At 39.2% G+C, this 19,495-nt stretch overlaps 3 protein-coding genes across 3 annotated transcripts; 1 reads left to right on the top strand and 2 right to left on the bottom strand.

Annotated features, from left to right (window-relative positions):
- Positions 1–2,989: 2,989 nt before the first annotated feature.
- Positions 2,990–5,188, bottom strand: LOC129787788 (cilia- and flagella-associated protein 251-like). The gene is made up of 2 exons (XM_055823567.1): positions 3,412–5,188; positions 2,990–3,341 (listed from the first exon to the last, which is right to left on the bottom strand). The coding sequence occupies exons 1-2, from the start codon at positions 4,913–4,915 to the stop codon at positions 3,049–3,051; spliced, it is 1,797 nt and encodes a 598-aa protein (XP_055679542.1). The 5' UTR covers positions 4,916–5,188; the 3' UTR covers positions 2,990–3,048.
- A 2,204-nt stretch (positions 5,189–7,392) lies between these two features.
- Positions 7,393–10,401, bottom strand: LOC129787786 (DNA replication licensing factor Mcm5). The gene is made up of 4 exons (XM_055823563.1): positions 10,026–10,401; positions 8,851–9,961; positions 7,751–8,569; positions 7,393–7,638 (listed from the first exon to the last, which is right to left on the bottom strand). The coding sequence occupies exons 1-4, from the start codon at positions 10,169–10,171 to the stop codon at positions 7,522–7,524; spliced, it is 2,193 nt and encodes a 730-aa protein (XP_055679538.1). The 5' UTR covers positions 10,172–10,401; the 3' UTR covers positions 7,393–7,521.
- Positions 10,402–10,552: 151 nt separating this feature from the next.
- On the top strand, positions 10,553–14,348 carry LOC129787794 (protein arginine N-methyltransferase 1-B). The gene is made up of 3 exons (XM_055823583.1): positions 10,553–10,769; positions 11,064–11,291; positions 13,042–14,348. Exons 1-3 carry the CDS (start codon positions 10,767–10,769, stop codon positions 13,888–13,890), a joined length of 1,080 nt encoding a protein of 359 aa, XP_055679558.1. The 5' UTR covers positions 10,553–10,766; the 3' UTR covers positions 13,891–14,348.
- The last annotated feature ends 5,147 nt before the right edge of the window (positions 14,349–19,495 follow it).

The following is a 19,495-nucleotide window of genomic DNA, read 5'->3' as shown; positions in this document are numbered from 1 at the left end:
AAAAATTAATCTCTCACCTTCATCTTCACCTCCATCCCCAGAATCCACTTGGAAATGTTTACAGCATAGGTAAATTAAAGTAGCAAAAAAGAAAAAAAAAGGAAGAGAAATAATACCAACAAATTCTGATCCTTACGGTCCATTAAGGAGAATGAAAGGAAATTGGGAAAATTAGGAAAATTTATGATAAATTTGGATAAAAACAGCTGATTCACTTTCCCCAACTTCCCCAGCTTTTCCCGCTTTTCCAATTACATATTTTGGAACATTATGTACATCACCGTTTTCCGTAGTTCCCTTGTTCTCTCATAACTTCCTCATAGGAAGGTGGGGAATCATCACAAGCTTGTGATTCTTGTGGTGTTGAATTGATTGGATTAATGGAAGTAATTTCAGCAATTGGCATTAAATTTCTTAGAGGATAAAGTGGAACAGGAACTGGGGGTGGTCTTGGGGCTGGTAACTGTCTCATAGTGCTTTGAAGATTTAAAAGTCTCGTCCCCGAAGGATATTGTCGTGTTTCGCGGGTTTCTCTTTGCCGCCTTTCCAGAAAATCATCTATCAAGAAAAGAAAAAAAAATGAAGGCAACCTTGAAACGTGTTCTTCCTCAAAAAATTCTTACTCTCATCTTCAGCCTCATCCCCAGAATCTGTTTCCAATTGTCTAAAGCAACAGATAATGAAACAAATTGATCCAAATAAGATGAGAATAAAAAGTATGTACCACATGAAGAGGAAAATGAATTCTTGAAAGTAAATTGGGGAAAATTTACTGAAGAATTTCAGATAAATTTGGATAGAAACAGCTGCTGTTCCATTTCCCCGCTTTTCCGACTTTTCCAATTTTCTATGAATAGAATTCTTTACTCACACAAGAATATTGTAGTAGGAGTCTATCAGGGTTCCTTCCTGTAGTATACTTGATCTTTCATAACTTGCTCATAAGAAGGTGGATTAGGATCAAAGTCTTGGGAATCTTCATCAAAGGGGTTTGTAGGGTCTAGCTCTAGGGGATTTATTGAGTTAGTTTCAAGGAGAGGCATTAAATTCCCCGATTGATAAGGAGGATCAGGATCAACAGGGGCTATAGGAGCTGTAGGCACAGGTACCTCCCTCACACTGCTGTTGTGATCTAGAACTCTAGCACAAGAAGAACATTGTCGTGTTTCTCGTGGTAAAATTTCAGTACATTCATCTAAAGAAAGAAATAATTTGAATGATTTCTTTACAACCTTGAAAAGCTCTTCCGCAAAAATCTTACACTGATTTCTTTGGACACTCTGTCCATCACAAGAATTATTTTGCAATTGTTTACAGCAGAGAGCAATTAAACCAAGAAAAGCAGAACCGACAATTAAAAGGAATATGAATAAACAATCCATAAAAAGGAAAATTAATTGTAAAAGAAAATTCAGAAAAAATACTCAAGAGATTTGGATAAAAACAGCTACTACTCATTTCCCCGCTCTTCCACTTTTCTATGTATATATAAAATACTTTACACTCACACAAAGGTATCATGGTTCATTACTAATGTGCTCGATCGCCTTGATCTTTCATAACTTGCTCGTAAGACGGTGGACAATCTTTTTTATCTTCTACGGTTGAATTAGTGAGATCTATGTGTCCTACAGAGGTAGTTTCAGGGATTGGCATTAAATTCTCTAAAGGATAAGGAGGATCAGGGACTGTAGGAGCTGTAGGTGCTGGTACTGCTCTCTCAGTCATAACGCTGTAGAGATCTACAAATCTAGCTCTAGATGAACTTTGTCGTGTTTCTTGTGGCCATATTTCGTCATCTAGGAGAAGAATAAATTCTCAAACCTTGAAGAAAAATTCTTCCTGATAGAATATTCTTACTTTGATTTATCCTTTCACCTGCAGGATTAAATTCCAATTTTTTGCAACAAAAAATAATTAAACTAATAACACCAGAAAATAAAAGGAAGAGGAATACAAAAAAACAATCCATAAAAAAAGGAATTTGTAAAAGAAATTTTGAGGAATTTTGTAAAGAACTTCAGATGAACTTGGATAAAAACAGCTGGCTTCTTGTTTCCCCAATTTCCCCAGCTTTTCCAATTTTCCATTCATACATACATATGTATATAAAATGCTTTATTTTTGGCAAAAATAGTACATTATTGTCATTCACATAATTATGGTTCCTCGTAGTATGCTTGATTTTTCATAACTTCATCATATGAGGGTGGATCATCTGTTAAGCTTCCCCTACGGATAGGAGTGATAGGTGAAGGATTCCTAGAATAATGCCTATCTGATGAATGAAGACTTTCCCTCTCAAACGTTCTATTTATTCGATTTTCCTGCATTTCTTCTTGTAGCATTTCCGTACGCTCATCTACCGGAAAGATAATTTCTTGAAAGACATTAAAGAAGGAACAATAATAATCCTTTAATCTTACTTGGTCGTTGTTGTTCCAAATAGGTGTCTGTACAACATTTCCGCCTGATTCCGCAGCATAAATTCCCCAGAACCACTGCCCAAAGGAAAATACAAACTAAAAGCACAATTGACCATTTAACTGGATCCTTCAGCACTTCATCCTCGAGCGACATAAAATTTGTTTAAAAAAAATGAGGATTTAATTGAGAATATAGCCAAAGGTGTGCAAAGAGGAAATTCAGCAAACAATCCAAACTTCTTTTGGGCGCAAAAGCACAAAGGATTTCCCCTGAATTTCTCCTTTTTACCCCTAAAAGAGAAATCGTCAGTTCCGACAGGAAATATTTTGATTGAGATTAAATTTCTTTGAGATTTCTTAAATTTAAAGACTTCATCTGATCCCATTTCTACAATTTTCTAGTTTTCAATAAACTTTATCCTTTTTCTCTCCTCTTCAGCAACCATTGGATTGGCAAATTATTCTATTTTGCGTCTAAGAAATTGTAAAGAAGTGGATTTTAGGACTTCTCTGCGCAACTTCAACCACTGAAAGTTTGACCAGAAAGTGTTTAATTCATCTTCCGGAAATAGTGTTACTTTATTTATTAAATATCCAGTGAAAAAAAAAGGATCTACAAAAATTACTTTGCACTCTTGACACGCTGACGGAGATGTTTGGGCACTTTGGGAACTACTGGAGCACTACGTGGACGGAATAGCTGGTGAGTCTCATTGCATCTTCTTCCTTCATTACCTAAACGAAAAAATCCCAGAGATTTCTCAACACTTGGTGATGCTTTGTGGAAACTTTCAATCTCCGGAGAGTTTCCTGAAGATTCTTCAAGTTGAGAATTGATTTCTTGATGAATCTCTGTTGTTTCTTTATACTCCAGAGCTAACATTTCCGATGGATTAGCTACAGGGTCCTCTGGACCTGAAATAAACAGTTTACCTCTTAATACTTAAGAAAATCAATAGAAATTCCTTTGATCAAAAAAAATTACCTTCAGCTCTGGCAAAAGGAGCAAAAGTAAGTTGCTGATACGCCCCATGAGGGTAGAAAGAATCCAAGAATTTCATGAGAAATCCCCGAAAAATCTCTGAATCAACTTCAAACTTTGGGCTCTCCTTTCCATATTCAATTGCCTTCAGCAAGGGACTTTCCCCATTGTGAGCTTCCTCCTCATTTGGCATTCTCAGCAGGAAAACAATCACCTCTGATGAATCATTTCCACATTCTACAGAAAATACCATCCCATAGTCATTCCAAGCTAGAATTGAGAATTTCACGGGGTGAGCATGATTTTGGCTTCTGTATGGTATCAATTCAACCTCCTCCAGATCCTTTTCCTTGAGGATTTCCCCAAAGGAAGTTGCCATGGAGTTTGGTAGGAAAATTTGAATCATTTGATTGACAATTAGGACGTCCTGAGAGGGAATTTTTGGGATTAATTCAAGGTGATTGTTATCGGTGAATTCTTCATCATTTGTTATTGCTTCCTGAGTGATATCCTGGGTAATTTTCTGAGTAACTTCTTGAGTATGTTCCTGGGAATCAGGTTTCATTTGTAGTTCGTCATCTTCTGCAATTGCATCGAAGCTATTTTGTTGAAGTTCCCGATATAACTTTAGAGGTCCCCTGTGAGGCTTTGGGGGCTTTTCTCTGGCTTCTTTTGGGGTAATCTGATCTTCTTGCCCATTCTGCGCTTCCTTCTCTTCTTCCTGTTCCTTCTGCAATTTTTGTTCTTCCTGTTTATTCTGAATTCTCTGATCTTCCTGATCATTTTGAGCTCTCTGCTCTTCCAGTTTATTTAAGATTTCTTTCGGAATTTCTTTTACATCCCCATCAATTATTATTTCATTGTTTTCATCATCAGGAATTTCCGTGAATCCTTCTTCAACGTCCAATTTGTTTTCTTCCTGCTCACTTGGGATTTTCTTCTCTTCCTGCTCCTCCAAGGTTTCTTTTTCGTCCTCAGAAATTTTCATTTTCCCTTCATTATTCACAAGTTCCTTGAATTCCTTCTTTTCAACTCCCAAAATTTCCTCTTCCTGCCCATTTAGAGTTTTTTCCTCTGAAATCTCTTTATCAGCGATACTTCCTTCTTCTTCCTCCTTTTGGGTTTCCTTGGGGATTTCTGGCAAACATCCCACCTCACGGTCAATAAATCGATCATCGTTGTCTTGGAGACCTCCTGGGGGATTTTTTCGCTCCTCAGAATGCTTCCGGTAGAGCCCGATAAAATCAATTCGTCTCCTTTGCGTGATTTTCTTCTCAAAATTCATCTCACCTTGAGGGGATTTTTTAATGAGCATCGCACAATACCTCAGCGTCTCATACTCCCTGTCCTCACCACCATCCCGCTCCACGAGGAGCCCCTCGAAGTATTTCTGTGCAAAGACGTAGATATCACAGGGTGGCTCCTTGATCACCATCTCCGCCAAGTTGCTCATTAAATGCACAACTTGCTGATGAGTTGTCTGTGGGAAGTTGATGAGTGTGCCCATAATTTATTTTTTATTAAATCACGTACAATTGAGCGCACGAAATGTAAAGAAACTTCTTCACAATGACCACCACGATGCACGGGAAGTGGAAGGAAAATGCCGATAGTTGACCGGTAGTACCTACTACTGTATGTGGGTATAGAAGGACAAGGGTAAACAGGCACTGAATTATTAAATGCCGCGCGGAGATGGGAGTGGAAAATGGGGAAAATGTGTGTCGGAAATTTCAAAAATAAACTTCCATCGGCATGGATACGAAAAAGCGACTCTCTCACAAAAGTTGTGGAGAATCCACCTTTTATTTCAATACACGTCCCTTGTCTGCCCACACGGATAGTTTTTCCTTCCGTCACCGCACAAAAGGTTTGGAAAAACAATATTCTCACTCTCTCTAAAAGGTGTTTTCAATAAAACTCCTCTTCACCGTTATTCATTCACCGCAATGAGCAGCAGAGTTGTTGATGAAGAAAACTTAATTTTTTTGCTGTTTTTAGGAGCTCATACTTTTCTTAAAAATCATATTTTTTAACCATTTTCTCTTAAACAAAAAATCAAACTTCTTTAACAACAAAATGTTCTATGTCGTTATGCATTAGTAATGTGATGAAGTGAAGAATTCTTGTATAGATAATCATTTAGTAATTGCGTAATGATTACTTGGCAAAAAATAACAATAAATTAAATGTCTTAATCGATGCAATGATGTGGAGAAAAAAAATAGCAAGACAAGTAGAAAAAAAATTCTAAGAATTCTTAATATAATTTATTGTGGTAGAAGCTGTTGAAGGTTATTTAAAAAAGACTCCTAGTTGAGATTTTTAGAAAATCTTCAAATCATAAGTCCTGGAAAAGCTCAGGCGAATTTTAGAAGGATTCATAAAAAAAACTCTTTGGGCTAATAAAACAGCTTAGTTTATTAGCCTGAATCAAGGCCTGAATGCGGTGAACTAAGGTCGGAATTTTCTACTCAGTCGGGCTTAAAATTTAAAGTCGGTTTTGAAGTCGATCTTAAGGTTTTAGGTCCGTTTTTTTAAGTCTGACTTTAAATTTTTAAAATGAAATTTAAAAAAAATTAATAAAATAGTTCTTTAATCAGAAAATCTTACAGATTTTCCAGGACAACTCAGCAAAATCCAAGCCCGGCTTAAAAATGTTAAGTCAGACTAAAAATAAAACTGACGTAAAACCTTGAGACCGACTTAAAATTGCGCCCTTTGTTTTATTTTATTTGTTGTATTTTGTTTAATTTGTTTTATTTTATTTTATATTACTTTATTATTTTAATTTATTTCATTTTTAATTTTAATTATTTTATTTTATTTTTTAAGTTTTATATCAGACTTCAAAAATACTGACTTGAAACCTTAAGATCGACTTCAAAACCGACTTAAAATTTTAAATTCGACGAGTCCGACAAAGTATAGTGAATTCCGCCCTAAGCCAGATAATGCCTCTTAATTGTTTTAAATTAGAATTTTCAACACAGCTTATGCAAAGCTGGTTCAGTCTTTCAACTTTCTGAGCATAAGAACATGATGTAAAACAAGAATTTTTATGAAATATTTCTCATTACTTTAATGGTAAAGGAGATTATTCATTTTAAGGCTCCCATTGGAGACATGGTTAAACCTTTCTTACGCCATAAAGGGTTTGTAAGCTACTCGATTAATTCTTAAGATATTTACAAAGCTTCTGAAGAATATTAAAAGGTATTTACAGAGAATTTTAATTTAAAAAAAATAGTCAAAATCTCGTTTTAAATTCACATGAATTTAACTCAAAAAATTCCTAAAAGTATTCAATCTTTTTACTTCGATTCTACCGTCAAATTCTTTTCGTTTTAAAGGGCATTTTAAGAGGTTCTAAAAGACCAAAGTAAAAGAACTTCTTCATCCACTCGCGCATTCCTTTACAGAAAATCATGAAATTTCATTCATTTAAATGGCAAAAGACAGATCTATTCAATCTCTATTAAATCTACACAATAAAATTAATAATGAAAAAAGAAGAACAACAAAAGACTTCTATTGTCACCTCAACTCTGTTCCTCTGTTCCTAAATGCAACATGAATGTGTAAAGAAGAAGAATGGTGTGTGTGTATATAGTCAATTAAATCCATTTGAGTGACTTTGAACAATATAATCAATAATCACTGCTCAATGGAGCGAGAATGTGAAGGAGGAGGAAGGCGCGCACAAACAACATATTCCTCCAACATAGAAAGGCAGAGCACATTTTAATACGTTTGCTGTCGCACAAATGCCGTGTACTCACCCAGTTGCTCAGCGTTCGTCGTACGAGGACCACCAGCACCACAGAACAGACGTGACCACAACAACATCATGGAGATTCATCCGAGTTCGCCAAATTCAAAATTTGCCCGTGACAATAATGCCTCCGGGGCGGAATTGCGCGTTTCGGGGCGCGCGGAGGCGGGGGGACCAAGTGAGGAGGTGGAAGCAACAAAGATTCAAGCTCAAGTGAGGGGATTTCTTGTGCGAAAACGTCTACAGAAACTCAATGATGCTGCAACAAAAATTCAAACATCCTTCCGGGGATTTGTGGTGCGGAAGACAACCCCATCAAAGGCACCATCGGAGGGTGATCAGCAAATGCGATAGAGCATCTTCCGCTGCATACGGTGCTGTAGCTCCCCGCGTCGAATCATTGTGTGAATCACCTTCAGGACAGTCCGTTCGGCGTAGTTTTGATGCGAGAAATCCTTTTAGAAGCAGAAGGAAGCAACGTTAAGCATCCCCACAAATCTCTCTCCCAGAATTTTTAAAAATTTAGTTTTCAAAGAAATAAAAAATAATTAAACAATTTGTGCTCACCTGAATGATATTCTGCACGTAGACTTGTGATCCAATGGCAAAGCGTCTCTTGAGTTGTCTCTCAATGCGATTTAGTACCTCCTGATCCTCTTCCGTTGTGAATCCCTCGGCTCCGGCTAAATTTCCGGACATGGCAGCATCGAGGGTGGAGAGTTGGAAGAGACGCAGTGCCTCATTGACGTGACTCTCAACGGCAATTGGTTGCAGTTGCATCTTTGCCAGGGATTCGGAGATGCGAATGATGGCCTCCAGTTGGCGCACTGTGATGGGAATGGCGAGACGCTTCTCGGAACCCTTTTCCTGACTCAGCACCCCTTTGCGTATCAGCACGTACTGGCTCTTTAGCTTCTCACCCGCTTCCACACTGAGTCGTGGCCCACATGTTGTGCGACAGTAGTGAATGTACTTCTTCAGCATGGCCAGGGAGATCTCATCATCCCCGGCCCGGTTGTCCGTCTTGTTGGCATTGAGGTGAATGTTGAGGATGTGCTTGGCCACCGTGAGATCCCGCTGCTCGTCGTGCTGATCCTTCACAATGAAGATCATGTCGAAACGCGAGAGAATTGTGGGCATAAAGTCAATGTTTTCTTCACCCTTCGTGTCATCCCAGCGGCCAAAGATGGAATTGGCGGCCGCGAGGACGGAACAGCGGGAATTGAGGGTTGTCGTGAGCCCTGCCTTGGCAATTGAGATTGTTTGCTGTTCCATGGCTTCGTGAATGGCCACACGATCGTCCTCCTTCATCTTGTCGAATTCATCAATGCACACAACTCCACCATCAGCCAAAACCATGGCACCGCCTTCCATGACAAAATTCCTCTAAACATGCAAAGAAATTGGTTTGAAGAGAAAAATCCCCGATTATTCTTCAATTTATTCTACCCTTAAGAAGCTTAACTGCGCAGTTTTGTGTCTCAAAAAACATTTGGCGCCAATTCGCCATAACTAATTAATTTAGAATCCCATCAATTGATGTGAAATTGCAAATTAAATTTTCATTCAGAAATTCTTTTGCTTCTGTATTAGTTAGTTTATAAAGCAGAAAATAATTTATAAAGGAAAATTCAATAAAAAATATAAAATAAAAAAGTCAAACTTACACTGGAGGCATCCCGGATGACGGAAGCTGTGAGACCAGCTGCACTGGATCCCTTTCCGGATGTATAGACAGCAATTGGGGCGACTTTCTCGACAAATTTCAGCAGTTGGGACTTTGCCGTTCCCGGATCGCCCAGCATGAGGAGATTTATATCCCCACGACGAATTAGCCCATCCGGGAGTCTCTTCCTTGATCCCCCAAAGAGCATACAAGCGATTGCCTTCTTGATGTCCAACGACCCGTAAATGCTGGGCGCGATTGATTGAGCAAGACGTTCGTAGAGATTGGGCGTAGCGGCGAGTTTCTTGAATGCTTCCTCCTCTTCAGCCGTAACATTGGACTGCATTGATATACTTCCGTGCCCTTTGGTGTCCACAGCGATTCCCACAGCACGCATATAGGGCGCCCGGACACCCACAATGGCCTTCTGACGACCATCAAGCTTCGAGGGTTTCCCCACTTTGCGAATTGAGTAGATCCCATGGATGAGAACACGATTCCCTGGCACGACGCGCTCACAGAGATTCCTGTCACAGTAAATCTGGATGTGTCGTGGAATTTCTCCTTGTGGGATGGAATCTGGCAATTCCTGTAGCTTCAACACCTGGAAATCCACGCACTGGCATTTGTCGGGAATGATAAAATACGGATCCATGGGGCATTTGGGACGTCCAGCTGGCTCAGTTGGGCATTTCCGGGGTAGAGCGTAACCCTCAAGTCCAGGATTGAGGGAGATGTTGGGGATGATGTTACTGCAGGAGCGACACTGAATGGTCATCTTGGTGGCTTTGGCACGAATATTTGATGCTGACACAATAATCCCCGCCACTGTGCTCAGCCGGGAGATGCACTCCGACTTAATCTCACGAATACTCGTGGGGAGAGCATTGGAACGTAGGAGGATCTGAATATCCCGCACCTGATCCTCCCCTTCGGGACGTGGACGCGTTATTTCATCAGCAATCTCCCGGGCGGCTTCCTCAAACACCGGCAAATGCTCGCTGGGATGTTTGTACAATTTATCCGCGAGAGTCTCATCATACCCAGCCAAATCCTCCATTTCCACTTCCAGGAAGTACTTCCCGGTAATGTAATTGAGTTTCAGGGTATCCCTGGAACAAGAATCATTTAGGAATTTGCATTTTATCGAACCTGGAGGTGCCCCAGAATTCTAACCTGTATTTGAAGTTGAATGTATCCTCATGGAAGCTGTGCAAGAACTCCTTGTAACTCTTCTTGATGGCCTGCAGGTTGATTTGCTGCGGACGCTCCTCGCCAAAATTGTCCGAGTAGAATAGTCCAGCATCGTCAAATCCTTCCATTTTTGCAGAATTTATTAGAATAAACAGAGCACAAAAACAAGATCAAGACGCTCACTGATGGATGAGGCAGCCCGCCAAAATATCTGAGAACATAACCACACTTTCTCTTTAGGCAATGTGAAATTATGAAAATTTCATGTTAGTTTTTGTGAAATGAAATTTACTTCTGGTTGAATTTTCCTCCTTGAAGGAAACTGCCTTCCTCAGTGAAAAGATAATATCTGAAAATCTTTCTCTAAAGATACGATTAATCGGATTAATAGAACAAAAATATAAAATAAATTATAAGAAAAATCAACAAATCTCTAATTTTCAAAATTTCCTGAAACTTTCGCAACCCTCATACACGTCGGCAAAGTTCGTATGTGCGCGTTTTGCGAATTTTCCGGCCGTTTTGGCTCACATAGTTCGCAGCAGCCAGACACACGCATTTTTCCGTAACGCTTTTGGGATTGAAAAACATCACAAAATTCAAGGAAAATTACAAAGCTGCCTAAAGGAAATCCTCCCAAAAGTTACGCGGAAGGACGTGTTGTGTGGTATAATCCTGTAGTAGTTGCACGTCGTTGGAGAAAGAAGTTTGTGTATTCCTAAAATGGTGAGCATTCCACGACCACGCTACATTTGGTCAAAGTGTCTTTTGTGCTGAAGAAAATCTCCAAATTTACCCGGAAGTTGGGTGAAAAATGCTGAAATTTTCATCACGATCCCAGCATGCTTTGGTGTTGATGTGAATTTTCACGAAAAATCCGTTGAAATTACCAAATTTTCCTCGAAAACTGCGGTTGACTTTGGGAGAAGGGATGGATTTCCATGGGGAACCGGCGTCTCAGCATTTTAATCCATCCGGATGTCATTTGGTGGCAGGAAGTGACATTGTTTATTCTTGCAGGCGTCGTCGGACACAGAAATGGCCAATTCCGAGGCTAATGGGGAGTGCAGCACGAGTCACAAGGAGGGTGAGATTAAGGACATGGCTCCAAGTGATATGACATCCAGGGACTACTACTTTGACTCCTACGCTCACTTTGGGATTCACGAAGAGATGCTCAAGGATGAAGTCCGGACGCTCACATACCGCAATGCCATGTATCACAATAAGCATCTCTTCAAGGGCAAGGTTAGTGTCTCCTCATCCTCTCAATGTCCTGGATTTCCGGGATCTTGCTCTTAGTTTCCGGATGTTGAAGATTTTATCCCTTTTATCGAATTGAAAGATGATAAAAAGCTCAAAGAACGTTATGCACAAGGTTCAGTGTAAGTCCCCCGCATGTAACCAAAATTGGCTTTTAAATTATTGTAGGGGATCATTAAAGATTCAAAATAAGCGTGGTCATTTCCCGGAAAAGCGCTGGGAAACCTACGAATTTTCCGGTTTTTGGTGTAACCTATATTGATTTATTTCTCAATTTCTATCAATTGTAGAATATTGCGATTGGTGTCAAATGAAAGCTATATCAATGCTTAATATTATATATTAAAACCATTTTCCAAAATGCACAAGAAGGTGAAAATTCGGAAAGATTTTCCGAACACGCATTTTTCTTTCGCCTCCCATTTCCACAATATTGCATGGGACCACCTGGAACATCCCTCATTTTGTAGCTTTTTTAATCCCCTTTCATTTGGTATAGCACTTGCTGGGGAAATCTGCTGGGAAAACTGTTTTTTTTTTTTAGTGATTTTCACTGTTGGAAAAACTCACTATTCGAAGGCTGCAATGTTATACCGGAGCTCACACCGACTTAGCCGATTTAACAATGCAGCCCTCGTATTGCCATCTCATCAATATTGCATTAGTTAGAAAGAGACAACACGATTCCTCTTGAAGCTTTCAAAGCTAAGCTAAGCTGCTGGGAAAACTGTTTTTTTTTTTTTTAGTGATTTTCAATGTTGGAAAAACTCACTATTCGAGGGCTGCAATGTTATACAATGTCATAACATTGTATAACATTGTATAACATTGTATTGCATTGTTAAATCGGCTAAGTCGGTGTGAGCTCCGGTATAACATTGCAGCCTTCAAATAGTGAGTTTTTCCAACAGTGAAAATCACTAAAAAAAAAAAACAGTTTTCCCAGCAGATTTCCCCAGCAAGTGCTATACCAAATGAAAGGGGATTAAAAAAGCTACAAAATGAGGGATGTTCCAGGTGGTCCCATGCAATATTGTGGAAATGGGAGGCGAAAAAAAAATGCGTGTTCGGAAAATCTTTCCGAATTTTCACCTTCTTGTGCATTTTGGAAAATGGTTTTAATATATAATATTAAGCATTGATATAGCTTTCATTTGACACCAATCGCAATATTCTACAATTGATAGAAATTGAGAAATAAATCAATATAGGTTACACCAAAAACCGGAAAATTCGTAGGTTTCCCAGCGCTTTTCCGGGAAATGACCACGCTTATTTTGAATCTTTAATGATCCCCTACAATAATTTAAAAGCCAATTTTGGTTACATGCGGGGGACTTACACTATGCCTCGTGCATAACATTCTTTGTTGACTTCCTGCTCACTTTTTGAGGAAGCCTGTTATCAGATCTTCCTGATACAAGAATCGTGGATTTTATTTCAGAAATCAAAGTATAACCTTTGCAAAATTAAAAATTGAGTCATCAGCACGAAGAAACAAAAGAAGCTGAATTTGCTAATAAATTTTTAAATCAAATGACAAAGAAAAGGGGTATTCATTGCAAATAGCAATGGTTCTAATTCAGAATTTTATTCTTGAAGACTTTTACTTGGCAAACTGCTATTTTGTTAACAGTTTCTCACAAAAATCGTTGGAAAACTAAGCCAAGAAGAATCAAAGGAGGCAATGCTTACTTGATTTCATTCAAAAGATGTTAATTTCTTCCTTTTGCAGGTGGTCCTTGATATTGGTTGCGGTACGGGAATTTTATCGATGTTCGCCGCAAAAGCTGGGGCATCGAAGGTCTTTGCAGTGGAATGCTCCAACATTGTGGACTATGCAAAGAAGATAATTGAGGTTAATAATCTGGCTGAGGTGATAACGGTGGTGAAGGGAAAGGTGGAAGAGGTGGAACTTCCGGGATGTACTGAGGTGGACATAATTATTTCCGAATGGATGGGCTATTGCCTCTTCTACGAATCCATGCTGGACACGGTGCTCTTTGCTCGCGATAAGTGGCTCCGACCGGATGGAATGATGTTCCCGGATCGGTGCAGTCTCTTCATCACGGCCATCGAGGATCGGCAGTACAAGGATGAGAAGATCAATTGGTGGGATGATGTGTATGGCTTCAATATGAGTTCCATACGCAAGGTGGCCATCACGGAGCCCCTTGTGGATGTTGTGGACCCCAAGCAGGTGGTGTCGAGTGCCTACCTCGTCAAGGAGATCGATTTGTACACAATACAAAAGTCCGATTTGGAATTTGATTCACCCTTCAGGCTGATTGTGAAGCGAAATGACTTTGTTCAGGCACTCGTGACGTACTTCACGGTGGACTTTACAAAGTGCCACAAACGCTTGGGCTTCAGCACTGCCCCCGAAGCTCCGTACACGCACTGGAAGCAGACTGTTTTCTACTTTGATGAGTACATGACGGTGAAGAAGGGCGAAGAGATCTACGGGACGTTCCGTATGAAGCCAAATGCGAGAAATAATCGCGATTTGGACTTTAACATTGATATCCACTTCAAGGGGGAACTATCAGAGATGCACGAACAGAATCACTACAGAATGCGTTAAGTCCTTTCCCACCCCCTAACAAAAACAACAACAACCATCTCTAGAACATCTCCCTCCTGCCACGTAAGTTTTCTTTTTAACTGTCTTTCCTGGCTCTCCTTTCACCCCTCGCGGGCACCACTATCCTTCACATTCTCCATGTATATTCAATATACATCGAAAAAGAATCTTGAGCAATTGTCCTCCCTCTCTCTTCCCAATAAAACGTTCTGCAGAGAGGGCATTTTGCTGGAAAGAAAAGGCGCATGATGAAGATGGTGTGATGAAGGGAAAATTTAAGAGAAGAAAAATCCATAAAATTCGTATTTAAAAAAGGAAAAAAATCCCATAGATATCACGCGGTAGTAGAACTGCGATAAAAAAATTGAGAAACTTAATTTCAGAGGATTAATAGTTAAGGGGATAATTAATTGTATTTTTTATTTTTAACGGAAATATAATCTTGATTCAGATAAAAAGAGTTTTCTTTTTTTTCTTTGCTTTTTAGTTGTTTCAGATTTCATCTAAGAAATGATTTTTCCAAGCAGTGAGTCAGCTTTGAACTTCCGGGTATTTCTAAAAACGTCTGCTTTGCCCTAAAAACGTCTGTTTTATTTACATTAACAAATTATGAGAATTTTTGTGCAATATTTTAGCATTTGACGTAATTATTCTAACGTTTACTTTCTGATATTTCACGTTTTTCTTTAAAATTTCACTTTAATGCCTAATTAATATAGTTGCAATCGTATTAGATAGCTGATTCTTTATAGCATATAAAGAATCAGCTATCAGACGCTACCGGGACATTACTCCTAAACATACTCGACTTCTCCTTGCCCGAGCACTCCTTCTTCCTTTTTTTCTTTATGGAGCTGAGCTGTTCTTTCTTGCGGACAGCGACTCTCTCCGCAGACTTTCTGTTGCATTCAACAACTGCGTCAGATATATTTGTAGTCTAGGCCCGCGTGATCATGTCTCTCACGTCAGGAACGTGTTTGCAGGATGTGATCTGCCGGCTCTGCTTGAAATGCGTGCCATGTTATTTCTCAATCGGCTGACTTTAGCCCGCTGTCCTGAATACCTAGCGTCTCTTATGATAAGGGGTGATTCTGCTAGGGTGAGGGGATACAGAGTTCCTAGAGCACAGTCTGACATATTTTATCGTACTCTTTTTGTCAAGGGTGTTTCCCTTTTTAATGCGCTTCCGACGGAGTGTCGTGAGTCGGCTTGGGCTATTCATAGAAGATTCCAGACTGACCAGTTGCTTTCTCTTTAAATCTTTTTTCTTTAGTTTTTTTTTTCCTTTCAATAACTTCTGGAAGGGCCTATGTCCGCAGTGAGTGCGGCCCAGACTGCAGTGACTGCTTTCTGGGGTATGTAGTGGCTCTTCTGGACCGCAGTGAGTGCGGCACGGACTGCAGTGAGTGCTCTCCGTGATGATGTCTTTTTTTTATAATTGTTTCTTTCTCTTTTTTGCTTGCATTATTCTCTTTCTTTTTATAATTATTATGTACACTCTCTCTTAACCTTAAGTTCTGAATCTTAACTCTTTCTTTTTTTATTGCTTTTTTTTCTCACCGCGGACTATGTAAGAGGGGAATACCCTATTTCTGTGGATGAATAAATAATATCTAATAATAATATCTAATATATAGCATGATTGAATTTTTGCAAGAGTATCTCGTAAACTTCAGTGATACAACGTTTCCAGCATTGCTACTCCTCCTCCCTTAGTGGTTGAAATCACGGAGGAAGAGAGAAAAATGCCCGCAATTGGGCCTCATGAAAGGGCTGGCATCCCTAAAAGGCTATTTCTGCAACATTATTTAAAACATTTTACATTCTTTTGGATATTTATTGTCTAACGTTTGACTTTATTTTACGTCTAAAAATTATTTTATTGTTTGAATTTTTTCTACAGAAAATTTACAATTAACCCATCCTCACTTTTTGTATGATATATCATACGCAAAATTGGTAGTTTTTGATTAATTTTTATGACGCGAATTCGCAAAATTTTCCATCCGGGTTAGTGTTTTCCACTTTTATAAACCCTAAACTCTTTATATTAATTTTCCTGGGTGTTAAAAACTTAAAATAATGTTATTTTTTGACAAAAATATAAGTGTATCCAATTGCAATGTTGTCCGGGAACCATAATGTGTGTATTTTAAGTGACAATTTCCTTTTTCTCCGTAATATTTTGTGCAAAATCATTTATTTATTAATAAAACATTGTGAATTAACCAAAATATCCGTCTCCGGCCGTAAATTATTTAATATTTTACGCGAAAAACATCTGCGTATGATATCATACGTTGGTTGAATTGAGGTACTTTTTAGGTTAAAGTGCGAGTTTATTTGTGATGGAAGATTTAAGGGTTTGGGGATGAAAATATAAATTGCAGTGAAAAGGAATGCCAGGAAGTGCTAAATCAAGTACATCGTAAGTATTAAGAAGTACCTTATACCAGGAAATATAAAAATTATAGCGAAAATCTTGATTTTTGTAGGTCTGAGAATGAAGAAGGATAGTACATCCGGCTCTATCCGGAGACTTGTCAGCATGCTCACAAGAAGTCTCCGTCCTAGAGCAAACCATGCAACATGAGATGGTTATTTTATTTCCTGGCTACGCAACTGTTAGCGATGAGGATAACTGTGGTAATAACGACAAGTTCAGTCTCTATATTCTTAGAACTAGAACTCTACAAGAACGCAGTGAGTTGATTCTGAAACCCAAGAATTGGAGTTCTTTTGGATAAATTAATTAATTCTGGTCCAAAATCTAGCCAGAATACTTAATTTCAGCATAAATTATGTAATTTATGCATTTAAATAAATTAAAATTGTTGTTTCCACACTGAGAAAAAAATAGATTTTTTCAACCCCCTTTGTTCAAACGTATGATATATCATACGGTGTCTACCGACGCCCCCATGGGGGCTAAAATTTTTTTTTTCAGGAATTATATTTCTTATAGGCTTATTAGTCAAATTCTAGAAAATGAAGGTCCTAGGTACAGAAGATCTATGACCTCGTTAGCATGGGTTAAAAAAAAATGAAAATATAATTACTTTCCTTGGACCCCTAAAAAGATTTAAAAATATATAAACTGATTGAAAAAAATGATGAACTAGATTAAAATGATTCTGAAAGAACAATTTAATCTAGTTCATCACATTTTTATCAATATTAAAATTGCACAAAAATGCAAAATGCTAAATTGCAGCATCTTAAACTCAGCAGAGCTAAAGAAGAATGGGAAGAAAGTGATTTAAGTCAATCTTTTTTTTATCCTTTTCATTCAAAGAAAAAACTCATCAAATAAACTTTTCATTATAATAATTTATTTAGAATAAATATAAGTACAAGTACTTTCCTCAAAGGCGTCGTCAAGTTGTAAAAGTTCTTCTTCGTTTTTGCACCATCTGAAGTAGCATAATATCGATCCCTATTTAGAGCTTCTTGAAAATGAGTTATATTTCGCCAAGAGCTCGCACGGTGGTGACTTCTCAAGATGAATCTTTTCTTCATCCGATACAGCTTCCAATAGTCCGGCAATGGCTAGCTGATCGAATGTTACAAGACATTCGGAAGTTCCACGAAATTGCTGAGCTCTGGCTTCTTCAAACATTTTCAGTTGTTCATCCACAGCATTAGGCCACCAGATTTCATGACGTGGTAACCAATGAGGGCCACACCACCACAATTTGTTAGATTTTAACTTTGAGGGGCACAATCCTCCAGTTGCGATGCGAGCTGGATTTTCTTCATAGTCCACAAAGTTCCATTCTGTGTGTTTCATCTTGTGGATTTTGGCTACTCGTTCAGCCACAAAATCTTCCCATTTTGAGGGTCTTTTCGCAATCCATGCGAGTGCAGCGTGCGATCCCAACCAAACGAAATTTTTAATGAATGTTGGAATTTGGAGGGAATCTGATATGCTCTGCAACAGTTCAGCTGCCATTACTGCGCTGCACAGCCCCAATCTTTCTATGGATAATTCTTTCCTGGTAGGGGCGATGCGAGTCTTTGCCCCTAAAAGCGTTATCTGGATCCTTTCTTGATGTGTGACCCTGGCGTACACAACTGCACCGTATGTTTTTCCAGATGTATACGCGAATGCATGCAGTTGTACTCTTGCACCTTTCTCATAGACTAGATGCCGCTTTATGAGAAGATTCTCCAATGCTGGGAGATTTTCCGCAAAATTACTCCATTCCTTGTAAATGTACCTCGGAACGGGTTCATCCCATGCCACTTTATCCATCTGTAGCCAATACATTATCAATTTAGCCTTCATTATCACTGGAGCCACAAGTCCCATCGGATCGAATAAGGAGACAATGTCGGAGAGAATTGTCCTTTTTGTAATTTTCCCAACTGTTGAAATTGTAGGCTGTTTCACTTTGTACTTAAAGCTATCTTCAAGTGAACTCCATCCAAATCCAAGAGTTTTAGGTCCGTCATCTCCAAACTCAACGTATTGAGCTTCAACTTCTCTCCTGTTGAGCTTTGCTCGTTGACCTAGTAAGCCCACACGATTACCCGTCCAGTCTACTAGTGCCATTGTAAAATACCTGACAATGAGATACCACTGTCATAGCCAGGTACTACGATTCAGAACTTATGGGGCGAGTCCGTCCGTACGACCCTATGGCCCACGAGCAACTGAGCCAACCGTACCACGGTGGTTGGGAGAGAGAGTCACCTTAAGACTCCCGCCAACCCCACACACATAAGCCAATCTGTCCTATACTATGACAGTTAGTACCAGCGGTACTACATTCGGCCATTCCTGACTTTTGTGACGTCCTCGGCACAAGCTAGGAAAAGCAAGACAGATTGACCGAATTTTCCCGTGATCTTCGACCAGTATACTTCGCAATGAATGCGATAACAACTGCGGTCCTGTGTGTAGAGTATAAGTCTGCATTAGACAACAACTCTATGCACAACATGAAAATCATATTCAAAATGTTCCAGTGGAACCTCTTCCGACCAGTATAATTCGCAATGAATGCGATAACAACTGCGGTCCTGTATCATAGAATACAAGTCTGTTTTAGACAACAGGTCTATGTACAAACGGAAGAATATATCAAAGTGTTCTCAATGGAACTTCTTCCAACCAGTATACTTCGCAAAGAATGCGATAACAACTGGGTTCATGTGTTCTAGAGTGCAAGCCCGACACAGTGGACAACAACTCTATAGACAACTGGAAGAATATATCAAATTGTTCCTAATGGAACCGTACCTGGTAGTCCAAGTACACAAGGGTTCTGTTTGATTTAGTACGCCAGTGCACATGACACAAAATCATCACACCCATGAACCTACAGAAGGTTCTCTCAACACAGCTTTCGCCATGTTACTTGTTTCTCATGGAACAAATGTCTAGACTTAGCTTACCCAGTTCCAGGAACCGTAAGCTCGTTCCATAGAGACTAGTGTCTCCGAGAAACCATTCGTCGTATGACTAACTATCAAGAACCTTGGACCTTAACCTTGGATTGATGTCAATCAATACGACATTTCAGGTTTTCAACGTAACAGGCCCACCATGCAAGCATGATGCCTCTCCGCGAAAACCTCGTCATGATTTATCTACACCAGT

This window comes from Lutzomyia longipalpis, chromosome 1 (assembly GCF_024334085.1).
Source record: "Lutzomyia longipalpis isolate SR_M1_2022 chromosome 1, ASM2433408v1".
Classification (NCBI taxonomy): Eukaryota; Metazoa; Arthropoda; class Insecta; order Diptera; family Psychodidae; genus Lutzomyia; species Lutzomyia longipalpis.
This window is presented reverse-complemented; position numbering and strand designations above follow the sequence as displayed.

What these genes read in the sequence shown, in the direction of transcription:
- LOC129787786 (XM_055823563.1), bottom strand. Translation starts at nt 10,171, where the DNA reads ATGGAAGGATTTGACGATGCTGGACTATTCTACTCGGACAATTTTGGC. An exon ending in ACATTCAACTTCAAATACAG is followed by an intron (nt 9,962 to 10,025) that starts GTTAGAATTCTG and finishes TTCTTGTTCCAG; the next exon opens with GGATACCCTGAAACTCAATT. An exon ending in ACGTGCAGAATATCATTCAG is followed by an intron (nt 7,639 to 7,750) that starts GTGAGCACAAAT and finishes TGCTTCTAAAAG; the next exon opens with GATTTCTCGCATCAAAACTA.
- LOC129787788 (XM_055823567.1), bottom strand. Translation starts at nt 4,915, where the DNA reads ATGGGCACACTCATCAACTTCCCACAGACAACTCATCAGCAAGTTGTG. An exon ending in TCCTTTTGCCAGAGCTGAAG is followed by an intron (nt 3,342 to 3,411) that starts GTAATTTTTTTT and finishes TGTTTATTTCAG; the next exon opens with GTCCAGAGGACCCTGTAGCT.
- LOC129787794 (XM_055823583.1), top strand. An exon ending in AGCATCTCTTCAAGGGCAAG is followed by an intron (nt 11,292 to 13,041) that starts GTTAGTGTCTCC and finishes TTCCTTTTGCAG; the next exon opens with GTGGTCCTTGATATTGGTTG.